Source organism: Zootoca vivipara, chromosome 9, assembly GCF_963506605.1.
Source record: "Zootoca vivipara chromosome 9, rZooViv1.1, whole genome shotgun sequence".
In the NCBI taxonomy this organism is placed as follows: domain Eukaryota; kingdom Metazoa; phylum Chordata; class Lepidosauria; order Squamata; family Lacertidae; genus Zootoca; species Zootoca vivipara.
The window spans coordinates 44130030-44152029 of NC_083284.1; the positions used below are offsets into that span (position 1 = coordinate 44130030).

The window sequence follows — 22000 nt, forward strand, 5'->3', positions numbered from 1 at the left end:
ATGCAAATGTTTAAAAGTTTTAATTTGCCTACAGTCCTGCTGTTTATCGATCTTACTCATCAAGTAATAAAAAGTTATATATTCTGTTGTTTTCCGCATATTTATTGCTGTACACGTGCACTTTTTTGCGATGGGGAAGTTTGAGTTTTAGAAAGTTAAAAGCTTTTTCAGTATGCTTGATGAGGACATTAAGTTACAAAATGTTTCTTAAAAGTTGGGGTGCTGTTGGGCTGAATCTAGACATGTATAAATAACACTGTGAAAATGCTTTAAAAAAACACGTTTAAAAATATATATGGAATTTTCCATTAGCTCACCATCACCATCTAGTGTCACTTTTGTGTACTTAAAACACACTTAAAATGTTATATTTGCAGCTGTATAACCGAGTCCTTGGTCTGTTGCTAAGTTCCCAATATGGCACCTGTGGGCATCATTGCATCCCCAGACATTTATCTGATGCTAGTCAAAGCTCCCAGTCCCTCCCATTACTTTTTTTTTACTGGTGTTTACTGGAGAAGGTTTCTTCTTTGTGGGGTACTGCCAGCTTTTTATGTGCTTTATTTGTTTTTGGGGTGCAGATGTTTTGCCTGTGGTTGGTTGTTCTAAGCACCACTAGTTTCTATGAAAAGTGTATTTTGAGATGTCCACTGTAGTTTCTTAGACTTCTAAAGTACTCCCAGGGCCAAAATGTTGTTTGTGGCACTGGTGTATCGAGTTTTCAAGATGTGAGAAAGTTGAGTCTGAAGGGCACACTCTTTGGGAGGTGTTCCTGAATTACTTTGCTCAAGAGGTAAAATGCATTATACTAGTAGTTACAGTTATAAAGCAACATTGGGAGTGAAAATAAGAAAGGTTGGACTTCGCAAGAAATTTTTCAAAAAGGACGGAGTGACAAGAAAACAGCATGATTGTGTCAGCTATGAAATTTACTGAGTGTGTGAGGAAATGTACAGCAATACTTCACTCAGCTTCAGCTTATTTTGCCTGCTGGTGGACTCTGAATTTCACCATGGTTCTCAAAAAGTCCTCTGTTAAAGAATTCACTTCTTCTTACCTCTTTGGCAAGTGGTTTTAGGCATGAGAGGTGAATCATTAACCCATACTCTTAATGAGTTTCTTTAAAAAGAAACAGTTTCTCCCTAAGTGGAGAAAACAAACAAAAACAAAGCACCCAAAATCTTTTTTGAAAATGTCAGCTTTGTGATTAAACTAATTAATTAAAATACTTCCTTTCCCCCTCTGTCACAACCTCTTCAACCTATTACTTATGTTTAATATTAAAAAGACTTTTCAATAACACACACAAACACGTGTGTGTGTGTGTGTGTGTGTGTGTGTGTGTGTGTGCATGTAATACTATTTATATATGTACATGTTTCCCAGATATTTATTTATAGGTCATACAATCCAAAACAGAACTAAATTCACATAAGACAATTGATTTAAATGGGCTACAGTATACTTAATTCTGTGCTGGAATATGGCCATAGTGTTTAGACAATGTTTGTGCAATTCTGCTCTTAATATATTTAAAGTAAGCTCTCTTTTTGTATTTAAAGCTGTCTTTTGGGGAGATATTGCCTTAGATGATGAAGACTTAAAAATGTTTCATATTGACAGAACAATTGATCTTACGGAACATTCAAATGAAAGACTTGGACACAATACAGGTAAGTTGCTAAATATTTTGGTTTATTAGAATGTAACCAGTGTTCCGTCATGAGCACTTGCTCATGATTTGTTTTCTTATGGAGCAAAAATTCCCATATGAATAAAGATATTTATTCAAATCATTTATGCCCCACCTTCATGTTGCCTATAGCAATTGCCTACAATCAACACAACTATAACCACAGTATGGTATTGTAAAGCACAATTCAAAATGAGAGATTGAGAAAGAATCAGTTTGAGAGATCACAATGATAAAGTCAGACAAGCACATAAGCTTGTTGATATAAAATACTGTTTAAGCATCATGGAAATGTCATCAGGGGTGGGGCAGGTTGATCTCTTGCAGAAGGAACTTGTAGAATCTAAGTGCTGTGGAGACGGCTATCCTGTTGCATACCTGCTAACTGAATTTCTGGTAGTGACCTCTTCCTCCTGTGACTTGAGGGTGTGAGGAAGCCAATGAAGGTAGGAATGATCCTTTAGGTATTCTGGTCCCCCCCCCCACAAAAACCTAGTATTTAAAGAAAATAACCTGCACTTTGACAGTGTTGTCACTGTAACAATTCATTCAGATTAGCTGGCGGCGCCAAGTAACTTTCCATCACACAAACATTTGATGTACTGTAAATGGTTAAACCTTTACCTGACCATGGGCCTGTTTGTTTTGTTAATTCTGTGCTCCCTGGATCACTGGACGTCTGTGGTAGATCACTGGTAGATCATTGGCTCTCCCCAAAGAAACTGAACAACTGTGGCTCCCCTAAAAAAAGCTCAACATTTTACTTCCTCCCTGAAAAAGCTCAACAACTTTGACCTGAACCCCCAAAAGGGGGTAGATCACTGCCAGTTTTTAACTCTGTGAGTAGATCACAGTCTCTTGGGAGTTGGCTACCCCTGCCCTAGAGCTACAAAGACTAGGAATAAATCAGAAGTTCTCCCAATGCAGTGATATAAAAAGTAGAGTTTTCCAAGGTTCAGTATCAGGACCTGATCTTTTTAATTTCTTCATAAATGACTGGAAGTTAGGGGTGAGCAATAAGGTAACCAAGTTTGCTGGACTCACCAAAGGTCATACAAAATATTCTCCTTCTGAGTGTGTTGTCCAGGGACATTGAGTGGAGACAAAAATGACCTTAAATACCATGCCTACCATGTGCATAAGGACCAGGGAAAACATCATAGATACCTACGGGGCTTTCCATGGGAAGAAATGCTGAGAACAGTTTGTTAATCCATGGTACAGCTGTGTAAATATCCAGCTTACGTTAACAAGCCTGGGAAGTACAGTGTGATGACGAGGAAACTGCAGGCCATCCTTATTAGTGAGTGTCGACTGTAATGGAGAGGATCTGATCAATGCTGCACCCCAGATCTATGCAGAGGGAAGCAGAGAGCAGCTTGGATGAAATTCACATCCTCATTCCACTTTCCCATGACCTGCCAATGAAGTCTGTTTGGTGTGTGTGAAAGAGAAACCAATTCTATTTCAAGCCAAACCCATACATGATAGTTGACGAGGATATATGCACTATGGGCAGGAGAATATATTTCTGTGTTTCTGCTTTGGAGGAGCTGTTGGATGCAGCATACCTTCTTGAATCAGCCTGACAGTCTTTTAAGCACCAGTAATAACCTCTACATATGGATCAATTTCCTTGGATAGAAACAGTGAAGGAAAATAATCTCAACTACGGTTCCATTCTACTTACCTGTTTCTAACTAAGGTGGAGTTCAAATTTTAAATGTTTAAACCACTGAGCTTAGGGCTTGCCAATCAGAAGGTTGGCAGTTTGAATCCCCGTGACGGGGTGAGCTCCCGTTGTTCGGTCCCAGCTCCTGCCAACCTAACAGTTTGAAAGCACATCAAAGTGCAAGTAGATAAATAGATACTGCTCCAGTGGGAAGGTAAATGGCGTTTCTGTGCGCTGCTCTGGTTCGCCAGAAGCGGCTTAGTCATGCTGGCCACATGACCCGGAAGCTGTACGCCAGCTCCCTTGGCCAGTAAAGCGAGATGAGCGCCGCAACTCCAGAGTCATTCGCGACTGGACCTAATGGTCAGGGGTCCCTTTACCCTTTACTTAATAACCTCTGCATATGGATCAATTTCCTTGGATAGAAACAGTGAAGGAAAATAATCTCAACTACGGTTCCATTTTACTTAACTGTTTATAACTAAGATTGAGCTCAAATTTTAAATGTTAAAACTATTGACTTGAATTAAATGAAAGAAATGAAAATGGATGGGCAAAACTGGAAGCTTATTTTCTGTGGTGGTGTCCTGCAGATGATAACCTAGAGCCGGGGAGGACCAAAGAAGCTCAACAGATGAGCAGGACCACGGATAGCTCCCTGTGGAGCTGTGTTCTGGCCAGATATAGCACACCCAAGCCAGGGCGGCACTCCAGACAGGATTTGGAAAGAAATTGCAGTCTTAAGTAGTCATGCTGCACCTGTTGGTAGTTATTCCTCTGCCCCTCTAAAGAATGGCCAGTAAAGAGCCTGCACACCCTATTATTCAGGTGCTGGCTGTAGTGGAGGAGGTGACCCTCCTGCTGCTCTTAGAGATGGCATGGAGGCCAAAAGGGGTCTTCTTGCACTGTCAAGCATTCATAGTAGGACTTCTCAGATTGGGGAGAGTAAGGCAGAGTTACCACCTTGTACAAGCAAAGACTGCTTGCTCTTGGGGCTCTTTTCTTGTGGGAACTGCTGGTAGGATGAAATCTTTTGTCACACTTTCTGGGGATGATTCTACCCCCAATCTTCCCAGTCCTTGATGTCCTGTGCCCATCCTTGAATAATGGGTGAGATAAATGGATTGACAAATTGGTAAAAACTGGTAAGAGATTGTGGGTTGTTGTTTTTGGGTTAGGTACTTTTCTCTTTTTCTCTTTCTCTATTTTCCTTTCACATCTGTGTCAGCAGTAGCACTTCTTTCAGAGACCACCAGCTGCAAGTTGCTGTCTCCCATCCCCTGAATGTAATGTTGACCAAAGCATGGATGCCACCGTCTCCCATGCCTTTGAACGATAGGGACATTCTGGGGGAAAATGTCAGCCAATGAGAGCAGATTTTACTCACTCACTCACTCACTCACTCACTTGCCAGCTTACATGCTATCCCTCCCTTCCTTCAAAGGAGCCCAGGGTAGCAAACACATTAAAACTAAAACAATGCAATTGAAACATTTAAAAACAACCTTCTAAAAGCAACCATCTGCTCTCAAATAATAACATCTGAGTTACCAGGGACAAGCCTTTCAGCCATCAAACACCTGGGATTTGGCATTGGGGGTAAGTTTGCTGTTCGCCCCTGAAATTTGTCCCATACCTGAAAAGCAGCGCTGTGATTTCCTGTTAAAACCAATTCAGCCTCAAGTTTTCCCCCTCCTTTGCAAGCTTTTTCTTTTACATTGTGGCTGGCTGGACAGTTCTGTGTCACAACTGCTGTGTACGCAATGTTCTTCCCTGCCATACAGCCTTGAAACAAGTTACCTTTCATCCAAAGAGAATGCGTAGGAGCAGTGCAACAAAGCACAGTCTTCACCTTATGATCTGAAAGTGTTTTTGTGCAGTTCATAATAGATAGAGATTTGTTTCATCAGTTAAGTAAATGCGAGAATGAGTTTTTAATAGAAGAAAATGCCCCGAGACAAATTCTTTAGAACTTCCATAATTATATCTCTGATTTATTAACATGAAATCTGCGTACAGCATGAGACCAATTATAAAGCACTAATCTGTGCTAACATGTTTACATCGTTAGGGGTGGAGTCTAATTTAAAGAAAATACATCCATTTACTTCTCTGGGAAACATTTCCAACTGCTGCTGTGATGTCTTGTTATACTAACAACCATGTAACTGTTGACTCAGGGCAGGGCTTTGGGTCCCATTTAGAAGTAAGACCCAAAATGCAGCAGGTCACCTGCATATTCTTGCATTGGAGGGGATCACACTTGATGATCCTCAGGGTCACTTCCAGATCTATAAATCTATTATCTATGATTTGTATTTTGAAGTAAGTGCAGTAGTACATATAAGCATATAAAGAGGATGTAAGGCGTGCTCTGGTCCATGGGGTCACGAAGAGTCGGACACGACTAAACAACAACAACAACAACAAAGACTATTCAAAGTAACAATAACAACAACAACAACTTGTACCCCACTGATCTGGCTGGGTTTCCCCAGCCACTCTGGGCGGCTTCCAACAGGAGATTGAAAATACATTAAAACATCAGTCATTAAAAAAATTCCCTAAACAGGGCTCCCTTCAGAGGTCTTCTAAATGTCATATAGTTGTTTCTTTCTTTGACATCTGATGGGAGGGCGTTCCACAGGGTGGGAGCCATTACCGAGAAGGCCCTCTGCCTGGTTCCCTGTAACTTTGCTTCTCGCAGTGAGGGAACCGCCAGAAGGCCCTTGGCGCTGGACCTCAGTGTCCGGGCAGAATGAAGTAAGTGAAGTAGTGCATTTTCATAGCTAAAGAGAGCCCACCTCCATCCCCCATCAAGACCAGTTGTAGTATAAGATTACGTAACTATTCTGCTTGTCCCAGTTGCGATTCACCTGGAAGATGCTGCTGGTGGGGAGAAAGCACGTCATTGTCTTCTCCTCCGGCCAAATGAGTTGCCAAATGACCAGGATTAAATGGCCTGACCTGCTCTTCTGTCTTTAACAGCATCAGAGATCAGAAAGTTAAGCTTTCTACAGCATGGGAGAGAAATGTTATCACCTCAGAATACCTGCAACCTGCTGTTCAAAGTATAGCTAGAATTGCCAGTTCAATCCCTTTCCCCAGTCCATGGGCATTTTTTAAAAAAGTAATTTTTAGAGTTCTGCCTTCTGGTCAATTAAAAATAATAATGAATGTACTATTTTTACTTTCTCGTCATTTTTTTGCTTATCTTTTCTTTAAATTACCTGTTTGTTCTAAGTAGTAGAATCTTTTGATCTTTTTAAAGATCTGGATTTAAATGTTAATAGATTCAGTTAATTCCATCCACCCTCACCACAACAAGTACCATAGTTTTAATTAGCTTTGAACTGTTTCACAGCTTAATTTTGCTGACAGATAAACACAGCAAGGTGAATCACTTCTCAGCCTTGAAAATAAGTGATTGTTTTGTTTAACCTGCATTCTTGCTTTTGATTCACACACATCTGAAAAACCATTATATTTTTTACAATATATAACACCTCTCAGATTAATATTCTTCATGTCTTGCTTGGGAAAACACTGCCAGAAAAAGCAGAATATTATTCTTTAGGCAAAGTTATGTTATTTCAGGAAATGCTACTTTCTATTACCATGGCAGATTGTAAAAAAGGGAAAATATTTAGAATCACAGAGTTTTTCATTCTAATTCTTTAAGTAGAAGTATTATATATTTTTAAATAAGAACAATAGTGCAGTTTATCTGTAGATTAATGTAACATTTCTTATAGAATCAAATTTTCATTTTTGGAATCTGAAGGTATGGGACTATTAATAAATTTGAACAATGAACAACAAATGAAAATTATTGTTTTTATGGCAGCAGTACTACTTGCTTGGGAGCAAGCCCCATTGAACTCTATGAAACTTACATCTGAGTAGACCTGTATGGAATTCCACTGTTGGCTAAGAATACTTCTCTTTTCTGTGTAGTTATTCACTCTCCTTCATTGTGTTTGCTTTTTCATAAATAAAATATTACATCAATGGGCAGTAAGTGTTGGTGTGCTGTCTAGTACACACTGGTGCTATAAAATATCTCATTCAGAAAGAATGTCTTAAAGTATTGTCTCATTCCCTTAAAATCTAAGCAAAAATTTGAGAAATTTTTCTTAAGGGCCGCTGCAGCTATGTGACAGTGTAAGGCAAATAATTACACAGATTATTGAGCAACCATGCAACAAGCTTGCCTTATATGGCCCTGTACTTTGTAATATGTCTTTGAAGATAGCCATTTGGGAAGCTTGCATGGAAACTGTATGTCAAAAGAATTCAGAGAATTGCTGAAAAGGCTAACCTATGTTTCATTGTACCACTTTAAGCCTTTTAAAAAGTCATTCCAGTTCTTCTGTAACAAGCTGGAATTATGGTTCTTTAGTATTAGATACAGTATATATATTTTTAACAAATATCAATAATGGGGATTTTATGAAGTCACCCAAGAGCCCTCTATGCAATGAAGTTGCTGGTCAAACATTTACCACTTGAAGACAATTGCAGACAGACCGTTCAGAGGCAAAAGAAGTCAAACATAAATGCTATCAGAAGAGATCTGATTGTCGTGGCATGGTGAATATTGAGATAAAGGATCTGGCTATTACTGTAATTCGTTTTTAGGACTCCTCTATCCATCAGTTCTTCAGCTATTACTACTAGAGTTACTGGAGTATCTGAAAACTTAGCATCCTTATATGCCTTCCACTCCTAGTAAAAACCAGACGTATGTCAATAACTTTAAGTGTATCATGGTTTGACATCACACTCTATTGTGAATGGAATCCACTGTGAATTGAATGATCTTGTATTTTTTAAATCATATGTTTTATCTGTCTCCTCAATATTCTTGGAGACCTGTGCTTTATGCAAGTCTGTAGAATTGCATATCTCTGAAATAAGAATAAAGTTTGCCATTCATAGTACTGAGGCTGTCAAGGCCCTGAGGGGGATTGGCAAATTGTAGTTAGATGATGTAACTGTTGTAAATTGTTGAAATGCCAAAGTTATGTTGGCTGGCATTTTGGAATGCACGCTAAAAAAACCAAAAACCCTTATGACAACAAATTTGTTTTTGTTTCATTCTCATTAGAATGTTAATGGCCAGAAGAATGTTAAAGACACATTTATTTAGCATCTCCTCACATTCAGGAAAATTCTTTTCCCCCACCTCAGTTTTCTGTAAACTCGTGTGCTCAATGTATGTGTGTGGTTTCTCATTGAATTTTCTTCTTTTAAAAGGTGGTTTTGGAGAGCGTGCAGTGTCAAAAAAAAGTGATGCCCTGTTTCAGCTTATAGACAGCATAAGAAGATTTGGCTCAGGTATTGTACTATTCCAATCGGCAGATGTCCAGATTTTACAATGCCACTGAGTGCTGTAAGGTTTGTCTCCATCGCAATCTACAGAGGTGTGCACATTTTGATTTGCTAGCTCTTGCACGGGATCAGTGGAGGCACACAAATTGCAAGAGGGGAGTTCTCTATTGTGAGTACAGATGGAGGTTCTCTATTGAGATCAATGGACAAGATCCGGCGGATTAGGTAATTCTATGTATGCTGTGAGTAAAAGAGACCCTAAAAATAAATAAATTATTAGGCTGAACTGCTTAAGTGTAGTTTATGAGAAATGGGAAAGTGACTAAATTTATCCCAAATGGGATAAATGGGAAAGTGACTAAATTTATCCCAAAGTTCAAGTTTGACAGATCCTGTTTTATATTTAATTTCTGGAATCTAAATATGGAAGGCAAATCAAAATTACAATTTCCGCTTGGTGCCTCTCAGTATATGACTTACTGTTCATTCACTGGGAAATGCAATAATATAGGTTGATGATATGGTCACTGATAGGGTACATTAGTTACAATGACTGAGATAAATTTGCATCTGCCGTTGAGAGAAAAAGTGGTGGGGTGTCAAGGCTCAGGGAATACTATCCCTACCCCCAGTGGCAGCCAAAGAAAAGTCCTTACCACATAATTTATTCAGTATTCACAGAGAGAGACAAAGGGGTGTAGTCTCTATGCAATGATGGTGTTGCTCCAAGTAAAGTCCCACCCCCCTTCGTCTCCCCTAATCTATGTTATAATCTGAGCCTTCTGCCGCTGAGCTCTCTGTTATACTACTCTCAACGCCCATCTGGTCCTGGGAGAAGGGGGGTCAGGAATGCTTTCCAAAGACATTGAGTCTGTCAGCTGTCTCTCTCCCCCCTCCTCCTCCTTGCTATTCCTCTTCCAATATTTCCCAGCTTCTGCCCTCTGCAGCCTTTGAACTATGCCCTTCTGCAAACCACTGCTTTAAATCTATACTGTCCTCCTGGTCTCAGGAAGCATCAGGAGAAGGGGGGGCAGTCCCCACCATTCCTTCTCAGTCCAGCCCCTGACATGGAGGGAAGTAGTTGCAGAAGGAGTGAGGTGTCTACAGGAGAAGAGTTAGAATCCTCTTTCTGCCTACCGCCATCTCTCTTGCAAATTGTCCCCTGCAACAGAGAAGTGGCGCCCAGGGTTTGGAAAAGTGACTTGGCTGTGTAACATCATGCAGCCTTGCTAGTCTAATCTGCCTGCTTCTTTTTAATGTTTAAGCGCTTTTTATATAACAACATGTACGAATCCTTATAAATAAAGATTCAGTTATACAACTGTGTCTGACTAACCACTGCATTAAGGCAGAGTTTCATAGGACTGGCAACAGGATGATCCTGAGTGCCAGTTCAAGGAAGCTGTTCTGCTGTCTCAGGACTTGAACCCAGTTCCAAGTCTGGTACTATGGCACCAGCATTCCTGTTTTCCAGGGATTTTTCCAGCAGGTGCAAACAAGGACACATGGCAACGAAGACATGAGTTGCATGGTTGCATGAATTTGGCATCACTGCATGATAAACAGCTCCATAGTATTGAGCTGTTAGTTCATTTCATTTTAAGCATTGTTAATTCATGTTTGTCCATTGCATTGAAAGTCTGGGTATATATTTATAGGGGGGAAATCATTTTATCTTTGAATCAGATATTTTCATTAATGAAATTTTAAGCATATTGTTCCATTTTCTATTATAAATATCATTGCAGGTTTCCAGCAAAATAATATAACAAAGGGAAGAGCAGCTCTAACATTCTCAGGGAGCTATGAGAAGAAAAGGTTTCCACGAGCAGCTACATCACGCACAGAACGGATATGGCCAGGGGGTGTCATTCCATACGTTATAGGAGGAAATTTCACTGGTAAGAAAGACAAAAGATGCACTTTTATCCTTGAAGGAATTGACCCTTAGAATTAGTAGAATTTTTAAAAATGAAACAGAGGTCTTGAAATGTATTGTCTCTTTCTTGTTTTCTAGGTGTCCTGGCTGTAGATTACAATTACAAACGCTGAAATAAATGCATATTTTCTAGTACAATTGTTCTTTATACAATTGTAGCACCTTTAAAGCTTTCTATACAAATACTTTAATTCATAAAAATTAAATGTAACTTGAAAATGCTGTGAATCACGTAGCACTAAAGTGACGAAGGTGCAGTGTGTGGTAGCAAACTAACTCAACTTTTCCTTTTATCATAATATCTTGAGATTCAGGTCAACTTAAATACACGTACAGTTTAGCTTATACGAAAATGTTGCAGTTCCTGTGCTCAATGACTCCAAGATGCTTCTTTTCCACTGAAATAAATTCAATGTACATTTCACATGGTGGGGTAAAAGAAATAGAGATACATCACAATTAAATATCAGGAGAGCTTTCTAATATACTTTAAAGCACGTGTAACATGATAAAAACAACACACGGGTTCTTATCCAGCAAGGGATATGCTCACAGAAACCTGCATCAACATGCATTTGCCCTCCAGGTGGATAGGAGCATGTGATGGTGGAGGGAGATAGGGAGAGAGAGGAATAAAGGCAATTTTCTTGCCAAAAAAAGTATACTGGAACACAGATATATCCGATTATCTATCTCTGCTTCCCAATTAAAATGAATAGTCTTTCTTGGTCAGAGATTTCTAATTTAAATGATATGGAATGGGAGCTAATTGTTTAGAATGAGTGATCCAGTCTTCCTCCAGAATTCTTGTATGCCAAAGGCAATGTACATCAGATTTACAAATGGCTCAGTAAACCTCTTCTGCTGCTTGCCTTGCACTGTAAAATTGGGGGGGGGGGGGTTCAGGGCGTTGCTATTATTTACCACAAATTATTTTGATTTTGTTCTGTGAACTGCCTTGAGACTTCCAGGTATATGGCGGTATATAAATTCTAATTCTAATAATAATAAATTAATTTATTAATCAATTATTATTATTATTATTATTATTATTAATACCACCTTTGTGGAGAGTGAGTTCCACAACTTAGGGGCTTGCATAGACAATATGTTAGCAAATGTTTGACAAGATGTGGGTGATGAACTGTGCATTTGCATTTCTGGATCATAGGATGATCAAACCTGGGGTGAAGGGTTGATCTGACAGTTCACCCATTTCTTTCTGAACACAGGGTTGTATCTACTGGTGGCTTTGTGCTAAAGGAAACACTTCCACTCGTGTAACTTAATGCACCACATTTTTATCAATCCCTCCCACCAGTTGCAGTCCTCTATGCCATATCCTGTGCTGTTCTGAAGGATCCCCTCAAGCGTAGCTTTTGAATAGGATAGGATCACAAGAAAATCACTTCTGCTAGCACAAAGCCACTGTTGGATATAACTTAGAAGTAATGAAAAAGCATAGTATTATGAATTCACTCTGTGGGATTTGTGTGCATATTGGGGTACATTTTGGAAAATGTTGCCCTTGCTGTGCGAAGTTTATACTATTTGCCCATCACTGTTTTCATTGCTTATTTCCCAAAACCCACATTCAGTATTAGTTTGCACTTAAAACACTCTTGCTTGTTTCAAGTGCAAGTGTTGTTGTTGTTTAGTCGTTTAGTCGTGTCCGACTCTTCGTGACCCCATGGACCAGAGCACACCAGGCACTCCTGTCTTCCATTGCCTCCCGCAGTTTGATCAAACTCATGTTTGTAGCTTCGAGAACACTGTCCAACTGTCAAGTGCAAGTGTTTCCCCCCAAAAAACAATCAAATTTACTTGAATGCTGTTGGCGTGAAACAGGATAATTTCCCCCCCTAAAATCATTTGTATATTTCATTGCAAACATTGATTCCAGGCAGTCAACGAGCAATGTTCAAGCAGGCAATGCGGCACTGGGAAAAATATACCTGCGTTACATTCATTGAGCGAAGTGACGAAGAAAGTTACATTGTGTTTACATACAGGCCTTGTGGGTAAGTTGGTGCAAAAGTATGCTTAATGTACTAATATGCTTAGAAGCACACAACTGGAACAGATGAGAAGATTGCCCATCCTATTGTTGCAAGGCACACAGATCTACATACTCTGCCTTGATCACAATACGCCAGTTGAGATGGTGCACTGCAGAATGTTACGTGTAGATCAAATTGCTTCAGATGACTCAAGCAAGTGAGATGACCTATATGTTTCAGGGGAAAGCCAAATCCTTTCAAACAGTATGCGTACGTGCATGTGTGTATTTTAAATTTAAAAGATATTTACAATGATCCCCTCTTTGTGTATTGAATATTAATCTGCAGCATCACCTTCTTTGCAAATGTGCATGTGGTACATGAGAAGAGTTTTATTACTATTTCTCTGAAGCCAAATATAAAAAAATATAATGTAAACTCAAGTCCCATGTTTGAGGTTTTCCAAGTATGCAAATGCTCCACATGTATGTGGAGCTTCCATGTGTAGAATGACTTTACCATTCATTGCAACACTTGAAATAGTTTTCCACATGTATCCTATTGTATGTACAAAGCTACCTCAGAATTTAAAGAAATTGAAGTTGCTAGGTTGTTTGAGGGGACGCGGGTGGCGCTGTGGGTTAAACCACAGAGCCTAGGGCTTGTCTATCAGAAGGTTGGCGGTTCGAATCCCCACGACGGGGTGAGCTCCTGTTGCTCAGTCCCAGCTCCTGCCAACCTAGCAGTTTGAAAGCACGTCAAAGTGCAAGTAGATAAATAGGTACTGCTACAGCGGGAAGGTAAATGGCGTTTCCGTGCATTGCTCTGGTTCACCAGAAGTGGCTTTGTCATGCTGGCCACATGACCTGGAAGCTGTACGCCGGCTCACTCGGCCAATAACGCGAGATGAGCGCCGCAACCCCAGAGTCGGTCACAACTGGACCTAATGGTCAGAGGTCCCTTTACCTTTACCTATGTTGTTTGAAAGTTTTATAGACACCAACTGGTGAACACACAAAGCCTTGAATAAGGCTCACGGTATTCATTTGATGTATGTAATCAGCTTTCCGTAACTAAATATGCCTTTATAGGGGGTGGGGAAATCAGTTAGTGAATCTGAGGCACATTTACCAGTATTGTAAGCATGCATACGCTTTGAAGTTAATTCTGCTGCAAATGAAACTTTGTCATCCCCCATGTGGTCTATGCTTAGCTCTCCTACATGTTTTTGTAGGAAATCTTTAAACCTTGTCAAAGTCAGCGCTGTTGTTGTATTATACATATTGCAGCATGTAATGCTGGTTACAAAAGAATGGATGTGTGATGGCACTCTGTGTTGTAATGGGCATTTGTGTCAAAACTAGTTCAAGACTGCGATACTCATAGTTGTTATTAGGGCAACTACCCTGCAATGTACACCACATGTGTATTAGATATCCTGCTCGCTGCAAGGATATAAAGAGCTAGCCCCTTGCGACCCTATCTGGTGGGCATACCCAGTGGGATTTTAGTTTTTCTCTCCCATTTGAATGGCAAACCTTGTGCCATATCACAACGACCTTGAACCCCTCCTTGCTTTCAGGTTTGCCATGTAACATGCAGGGCTGGCTGTTTGAAAAAGCTCTTTGCTTTGCAGAACTAGTTGCATAGTTCTTAGCATCCAGGTTCCTTGTTCAGTGGAATTTAAGATATGGTGCACTCTGAGTCCTCTCCAAGGTAAACAGGATTTCTAGTGCCACCTTTGAATCATTTTGATTTAGAAGTTGAAACCATGTGTGTTACATTAATAGTCTCCGCCTATCAATGATAATTACTTAGAGTAACCTCTTTGACAGAGGAACAGGGGAACTGTGATCTGTGATCCTGTTGTTTCTTCTCGATCTCTCAGTGATCTGGGACTATCATCTGGGACTATCTTTTTGTGTTGGGGGGCCACTGTTTTATAGTGGTTGTACTACTACTTGTGGGGCCAAGTTCAGTGAGTTGCATTGGGTGACTATGAATCATAGCCGGCTTAGTTTTACTCAGAGTTGACCCAATGAAATTCATTGACCTAAATTAGTCATGTCATTAATTTCAACAGGTCTCCTCTGACTGTGACTAATATTAGATATAACCCTATGTGCCTGCCACCTGGCAATGATGTTGCATGATGCCTCAGGGCACTATTTTGGCTCCAGTGTTTCAACATCTACATGGAACAATTGAGAGCAGTTATTAGGAGATTTGGGTTGCAGTGTCATCAGTTAATACTTACAAACCCTTCAAAGGTCAGATTCATGTGCTTTCCCATACAGTAGCAAGAAAACACAGGCATCAAAACTTAGTTTCAAAAAGTGGTAAAATGTTTCTAAATTATTTGTATAGAAACACAAAGATGACTTGCTAAAGCCACAAGGTCTGGGCTTACAGCAATTATCTCAGACGTCCTTTCTGGTTGGATTCACATGGTGGAAGAGAGAGGAAAAGGTTTTTGGTAAACTTTCATCCCCAGGTGAGGGTGTGTGACTTAGTTAAGTCTGACAGAACTGTGTACTCTATGGTCTTAACCCTTCATCCATTAAGTAGAGCTAAGCATGCTGGTTGTATGAGACTGATATTTATCCCACATATTTGTCACTAGAGGCTCAAATAACCTTGATGGAGGGAGTTCCTATAACCAACTCCAGGTGATGTTTTTTATCAGGACAAGGATACCCTAGCCACTGTGGTTCATGTGTTGGTAACCTCACGCCTGGATTATTGTAATGTGTTTGGGATTAGTTTAGAAGCTTTAGCTAGTACAGAATCTGTCAGCAGTGCTTGTTCATGCACATGCTGTATCTGTTCTAAAAGTGCTGCGCTATCTGCCTGTTAGGTACAGAGCCATTTTCAAAGTTTTGTTGAAATAACTCAGGACCATGATACCTGAATGATCACCTCCCCCTGCTGAGAGCCTGGGGGCCCTGCTCCTGCCTCAATCCACCTGGCCCAGGGCGGGGCCTGACAAGTTTTATAAGGACTGGTGCTGCTGCTCAGCGGAGAGGGCCTTTAAATTGTTTTTTATATCCTTAAAAATTTTTTTATATATATATCCTTAAAAAATTTTTTTTTTAGTGTAAGGGCATTTTGTGGGATGTGCTTGGGAGGAAAGGAGTGGGGGAGAGCAGTGGGAGGCCCAATTACAGTGGTTCTGGGTAGGAGGAGGTATGGTGTGGGAAGAGGGGGAGGCTGGGTAAGGGGCACCCGACACAGGCTGTTAGTGACTGTGCCATTTGCCAGCCCCTCCAGTCTGCAACTGCTGCTGTTGGATGCCAGGTCGGCCCAGAATAAAATCTCCCTCATCCATGATCTGATTATACAGTGATTTTGACAGCAAAGTCTGTATTTCACAAACAATCTTAATACTTACTTATTCAAAACAAAGTTAGTTCTGAATTTTCATATGTAGAGTAATAGTTCTGCTTTCTGGCTTAAAGGCAAACCGCAAACTGTCATTAACAACATGACTAGCTAGATGATCTCATAAACTGACTTTTGCATTGTGAATTAGAATATATTGATTGATCATTATATGAATCAGTTCATATAATGTTAGCTTGCTGCTCTCATTGTATAAGATGCTTTAGACTATCACACCTTTTACAGTGCAGCTGCCTAAATAAACACTAAGCACTTGACCTGGTTCTGTTTCCAAAACCCTCTAATCAGCTTAAAGCCCATCTTTAGGCTTTTAACTCTCAGGAGCATGAAAAAAAATATTATTCAAACAGCAAGTTTAATGTCATCTTTAGAATGTTTCGCGCTCTCTCAGACTGTCAGTTATTGCACTTTACTTGCCATTATTGATCAGCTAGAATGATTAAATGGAATTAGAGATTCGTAAATAGTTAGTGCCTTTAACTACTGTCTGGTGCAATAAAGATTAATGAAATCAAGATCTGGAAAGTCAGGCTTTTGGCACAGTTTGCAGAGGATTGCTGGGCTGTGTGCCAAGCACACCTAGCAGAAGTGGCCACAATTGTGATACAGACCACGGTGTTCTTTTCGAGCATCACTCTTTTGTAGCCCTAACCCTTTGACTCAGTACTGTTGTCTTAGTGGTAGTCTAGGCACTTAATTGGATGAATCAGATATGTTCTTGGCAGGCCAAGCAGTGAGTCCCAATGACCCTGTTGTAGTCTATAGTAAGGCGGTTATTTTAAGACTGCTGATGATTGCTGCTTTCTTTTGAAGTACAACTAATTGTCGGCATGAAACACCTAAAATGCACTAAGTGTGATGAGCATTAAGAAACTGCTGTGGACAGCTGATTTTGAAAATATTCTAATACTTAGTTCTTTTTCAGTAATGTAACTGCATATGTACATAGCAAGCTGCCTTATACTCAGTCAGACCATTGATCTATCCACCTCACCATTGGCTACACTAGCTAGAAGCAGCTCTCTGTGGTTTCAGGCAACAAGTCTTTGCCAGCCCTACCCTTACTTGTTTTCTCCTGCCTTGGCAGCTCAGTTGGTTAAAGCGTGGTGCTAATAACACCAATGTTGCAGGTTAACCAGCTTTTTATGAATTAAGATCTGCAGGGCTATTAAAGGTAAAGAGACCCCTGAGCATTAGGTCCAGTCGCAGACGACTCTGGGGTTGTGGCGCTCATCTTGCGTTATTGGCCGAGGGAGCCGGTGTACAGCTTCCAGGTCATGTGGCCAGCATGACTAAGCCGCTTCTGGCGAACCAGAGCAGCACATGGAAACGCCGTTTACCTTCCCGCTTGGAGCGGTACCTGTTTATCTACTTGCACTTTGACGTGCTTTCGAACTGCTAGGTTGGCAGGAGCTACCAAATGTATTCACTAGTGATCTACAGAGAGCAGCAAGACGCTTGTGGGGGAGCAGGTGGGGATACTGGGGCAGAAGAGATGGGAAGAAGAGATTATATGCAGCACAGACTTAGAATGATTAACTTTTGTTTTTCACAAAGAAAAAGGGAAAAAATAATTTTCCTAAGAAGTGGTGCTTATTACTAAAATACTTTACACCCCCCCTACTCCAACATGACGTACATGACCTTAAAAAGCAGTGGATTGCTGAAATGGGTCAGAAGCTGATCATAAGTAACTATCTTCAGAGGATTTAAATCCTCTGTCTTAAACAGAGCGCTCTATTTCACTAACCCATTAGCTTTAAAACAGTATTGTTTTGCAAAGTGGGTTTTCATAAAGCTTGTCTTAATGCAGACCTATGCTTACTCTGGGCTAAAAAAAATTCAGTTTATACATAAAGGATCCTGCTTGTGTAATAAATTATAGAAACACGTAATGTATTTTTAAAATACTATTTATTAAATTTTTCACTTTAACAATCCAATCAAACCATATTAAATATTCCAAATTATACATATTATTCAATAATCAAACAGTCCAAATATTATGCCAAATTAAAGAAATTTTTTTGGAGGTATCTTCCCATGTTCTGAGGTTGGGAGGGTCTGATCATCTCATACTTCTACTGCTTTCATAATTTTCGTGATAGTTCCCATAAACCATTCCAGTGTTAATCCTCATTACTTTTCACGGCCTCTGAGTTTATGAAACGAGCGAGATAAAACAAAACAATATAGTCGTGTGGAATTTACATAATTTCCATACATAATATATGTATTTAATTCATTCAATTTAAGCTGCAAGTCAAACTGTATTTTTATTTATTAAAAAAGGTCCATTGACACCAAGAGGACTTTGAATTGACTGAATCATTGTATTTAAGACAAAATTATATTCTATAGCAGTTTGTAGGTGAGCTCAGGCAAGGGCATTTCCTAGGCATCTTTCAAAAATCATGTGAACTAGTACCCTCTTTCAGAACATTTTATCCAAAGCGTGATTTTAATGGAATCTTTTTGCTACATAATCCAGCTATCACATTTTTTGCTGATGTTCTAAGTTTTATTTCTGTGATGTTTAGCATTAGTTTGCTCCAAGCCAATATAGAACATTGTCATTCAACATTCGTGTGAGCATTGCCACATCAATATGATTCCCAGTCAGGAGAATACTTGAAGGAAGAATTTAAGGGAAAAATACATGTGTAGATACTTAACCATTGTGATTTTATTGTGGAGGAGTTCAGAAGCAAAGAAAATTAGGGAGTGTGCAATAGGAGACTACAGGCCAGCAGCTCAACCACTATAAGATTGTTCTATACACTGCAGCGTTCAGAGAATGTGGTCTGGGCATGACTTCCTGGGGCCCAAAGTTATTCCATGGGACTGCTATTCTTTTTAACTGAGTCCAAACTTAAGCAAGCCCTGTGCTTGCAGTGGCCACAACAGATGATGTGGTTTCTTCTTCTCCTCCTCCTCCTCCTCCTCCTCCTCCTCCTCCTCCTTCTTCTTCTTCTTCTTCTTCTTCTTCTTCTTCTTCTTCTTCTTCTTCTTCTTCTTCTTCTTCTTTGGATGAGGGTTCTGAATTGGGTCACTCTCAGCAGGAGGGATCAGGTTTGGATCTGGTAGATCCATGGACTGCTTTGTTCTGCCTTCCACCAGTTGAAGGCCCTATGGTTTATGCCACTGGTGGGAACACTTTCTGTGGGGACCTCCGGAGCACCCACAACCAGCAGAAGTTGGCAGATGACCACCTCTGCCATATCTTAAACCCCTCCAGCAGCAAAGATCAGGGGATTAGGACTCCACCCCTTCAACCTCAACATGTATTTGAAGACACATTTCTTAATTTTGTTTTATTTGTAGCATTGCTGTTGTAGCCCACCACCCATTAGTGAGCCAGATGAAGTCCATTGCTTTAAAAGTTGTATTCTGCTGAGTCACATTCATAGCAGATCCACTGAAATCAATGAACAAGTGAGTCATAAGTCCATTAGATTCAGTGGGTTTACTCTTGAGTTGGACTTAATTGGATACAACCCTGCTTATATCCCCTGTGGTAAATAATTGTTTCAGTCTCATTAGTCATGTGTATGTGCTCCTAAATTGCTTAGAGGCTTTATCAAGTGTTATACAAAATACTGTATAAGTAAAGAAGAAGAAAATGAGCTAAATCTACTACCATCCAGAACTCCCAGGGCCATTTATGCTTTTAAAAAAGATATTTGGCAAAAGGTGCATCTAAACATTATATATGATACCTGGAAGTTCAAGAGGAATTTAAGCTGGTGAATTGGCACAGGAAGAAATGATTAGCCCCTCTCCCAGAGTGCCACAAAGACAAAAAAATTTATCCAGGTTACCAACAATGCTAGTTACTATTAAAGCTTTTAAAGTGCCACCAGAATCTCCTGTCATCATGTCTGGTTTGTCTAGTCTGTGTTAGAACAGACTAGGAAAAATAATAATTAATGGGTTCCTTTCTATAAATATGTTTTATATCACAGTTTGGAATACTCCACAACTTGAAAGCATATTTAATGATTTTCAAATCACTAGGTGTTAAAAATATTTAAATGTATCTGCAGCCCCACATTAAACTGATAAAGAATTTGAGGGGGAAGTGACGTTGCACCGTTTTTTCCTCAGAAATGCTTTCCTTTGTCAGTCTTTTACTTTTGCTGGCAATGGAATTCATTTTGGCTGACCCTCCTCAAGGACAATATTATATTAAGCGTTCTTACTGTAAAAACAAATGCTTCTTATACCCCCACCCCTATCTTTGAGAAGAAAATTGTACAATTAAACATTTACTGTTTTTATAAAAAAGAGAGAGAGAGCCAAAGTTTCATCTTCTTGCCAAACCACAGAAAAACTAATGATTTTCAGAAGATTAAAATGCAAATCGCAGTACCTTTCTGGGAACGAGCAATATTCACATAAGTATTCATCTGTGTTCTTCTTCTAAATTACAGGTGCTGTTCTTATGTAGGCCGAAGGGGTAATGGCCCTCAGGCAATTTCTATTGGCAAGAACTGTGATAAATTTGGAATTGTTGTTCATGAGCTGGGACATGTGATAGGATTTTGGCATGAACACACAAGACCAGACAGAGATGATCATGTAACCATCATCAGAGAAAACATCCAGCCAGGTGAGACCATTTTTAGTGTGCTTTCTTCTATTTTAGTGTAGTGTCTTGTATTTTAAAATGCTGCCCAATTTTATTTGCTTGAGGTTCGTACACATTGGTTTAACTGGACAGTGCTAAAACAGCAAAATTCAGTCCTGCTATTCAGAGTGGGTGTTTATATGAGACATTTGCATTATGCAAGGTACTTTGTGTTAAAACAGAGAATAGTTAGTAAAAGCAATTGATAGCTTATGCAGTCTCCATAGCCTCAAGCTGCCTCCTTGGCAGTTTACCCTTGTTTGAAGAAGCTGTTGTTGTTGTTAATTGGTTATATTGAAGGTATGTGCCCCTAGACATCTTTGCAGATGATCTGTTGCTCTCTAACATTTGAGTAAGTGAACCTCATCTTTAAACCCTGTAAGACAGACTTCCTCAACCTCAGCTCTCCAGATGTTTTGAGACTACAATTCCCATCATCCCTGACCACTGGTCCTGCTAGCTAGGGATTATGGGGGCTGTAGACCAAAAACATCTGGAGGGCTGAGGTTGAGGAAGCCTGCTGTAAGAAACTAGCTGAATGTCCTGGGTGCATAGAGAGAAATGTCTCCCTATATTTGGAAATAAAGAATAGGAGCAGCCAGTAGAATGTGGAAAAGGGTTGGTTGTGAGGAGAAACTATGTGATGGTTGAAATTGTGTTCATACATGGTAGCGCAAGGCTCCAATGAAGACGATAAAGCCATTTGAAAATTAAAAATATGCTGCACATAATAAATAATAATGTGTGTAAGAATGGGTTACAAAATCAGTTCCACATTATGTTAACAGCATCAAAAAACCTTGATTTTTATGTTCCCACAGCAACAGTCAGAGTAGAAACATGACATTAAGAATATATAATGAATGAGTCAGATAAGGACAGAAAGTAGTCCCAGAATATTTGTCTCCATTTGGCTTCCTTCCTATTCAGCATAGCACGTAGCACAGTAAGATGAGGTTTAATAGGACTGTTAAAAGAATAAATTGATTCATGAGGAAAAATTGAATATTTAAGAATGATTACATTAAGAATGAATCAAAAAGCTGTTGATAGTTGTGCAGAAACTTTTGGCTTCATCAGTATTGAGTTTCTCTGACTGAATGAGGAATGGCTAAGGCGACCTTGACATATAAATGTAATATTTGTTCCTGAGGGGCATAGCATCAAAACCTTTAAAGATATTATACCACCAGTACTCTGCAATAGTTGTAAGATGTGAAAACTCACCTTTGGATCACATTTTTTCCCCTGGACGTGGTCACTGTTGCGGCAGGAGTTGGTCAATGTTGCCCAGAAACACCATTCAGTGCTCCAAACAAATGGATAGAAG

General features: G+C 39.8%; 1 protein-coding gene across 3 annotated transcripts in view; it reads left to right on the top strand.

Moving 5' to 3' along the window:
* TLL1 (tolloid like 1) overlaps positions 1-22000 on the top strand; it is a 127705-nt gene that overhangs the window by 56813 nt on the left and 48892 nt on the right. For 2 of the 3 annotated variants that reach the window (XM_035112118.2, XM_035112116.2), the window contains exons 3-7: positions 1563-1673; positions 8625-8705; positions 10448-10600; positions 12542-12659; positions 20474-20652. In XM_035112118.2, coding sequence (XP_034968009.2) covers positions 1563-1673; positions 8625-8705; positions 10448-10600; positions 12542-12659; positions 20474-20652 — 642 coding nt within the window. The remainder of the gene's footprint in view (positions 1-1562; positions 1674-8624; positions 8706-10447; positions 10601-12541; positions 12660-20473; positions 20653-22000) is intronic. The other variant, XM_035112117.2, reaches the window with a different exon arrangement.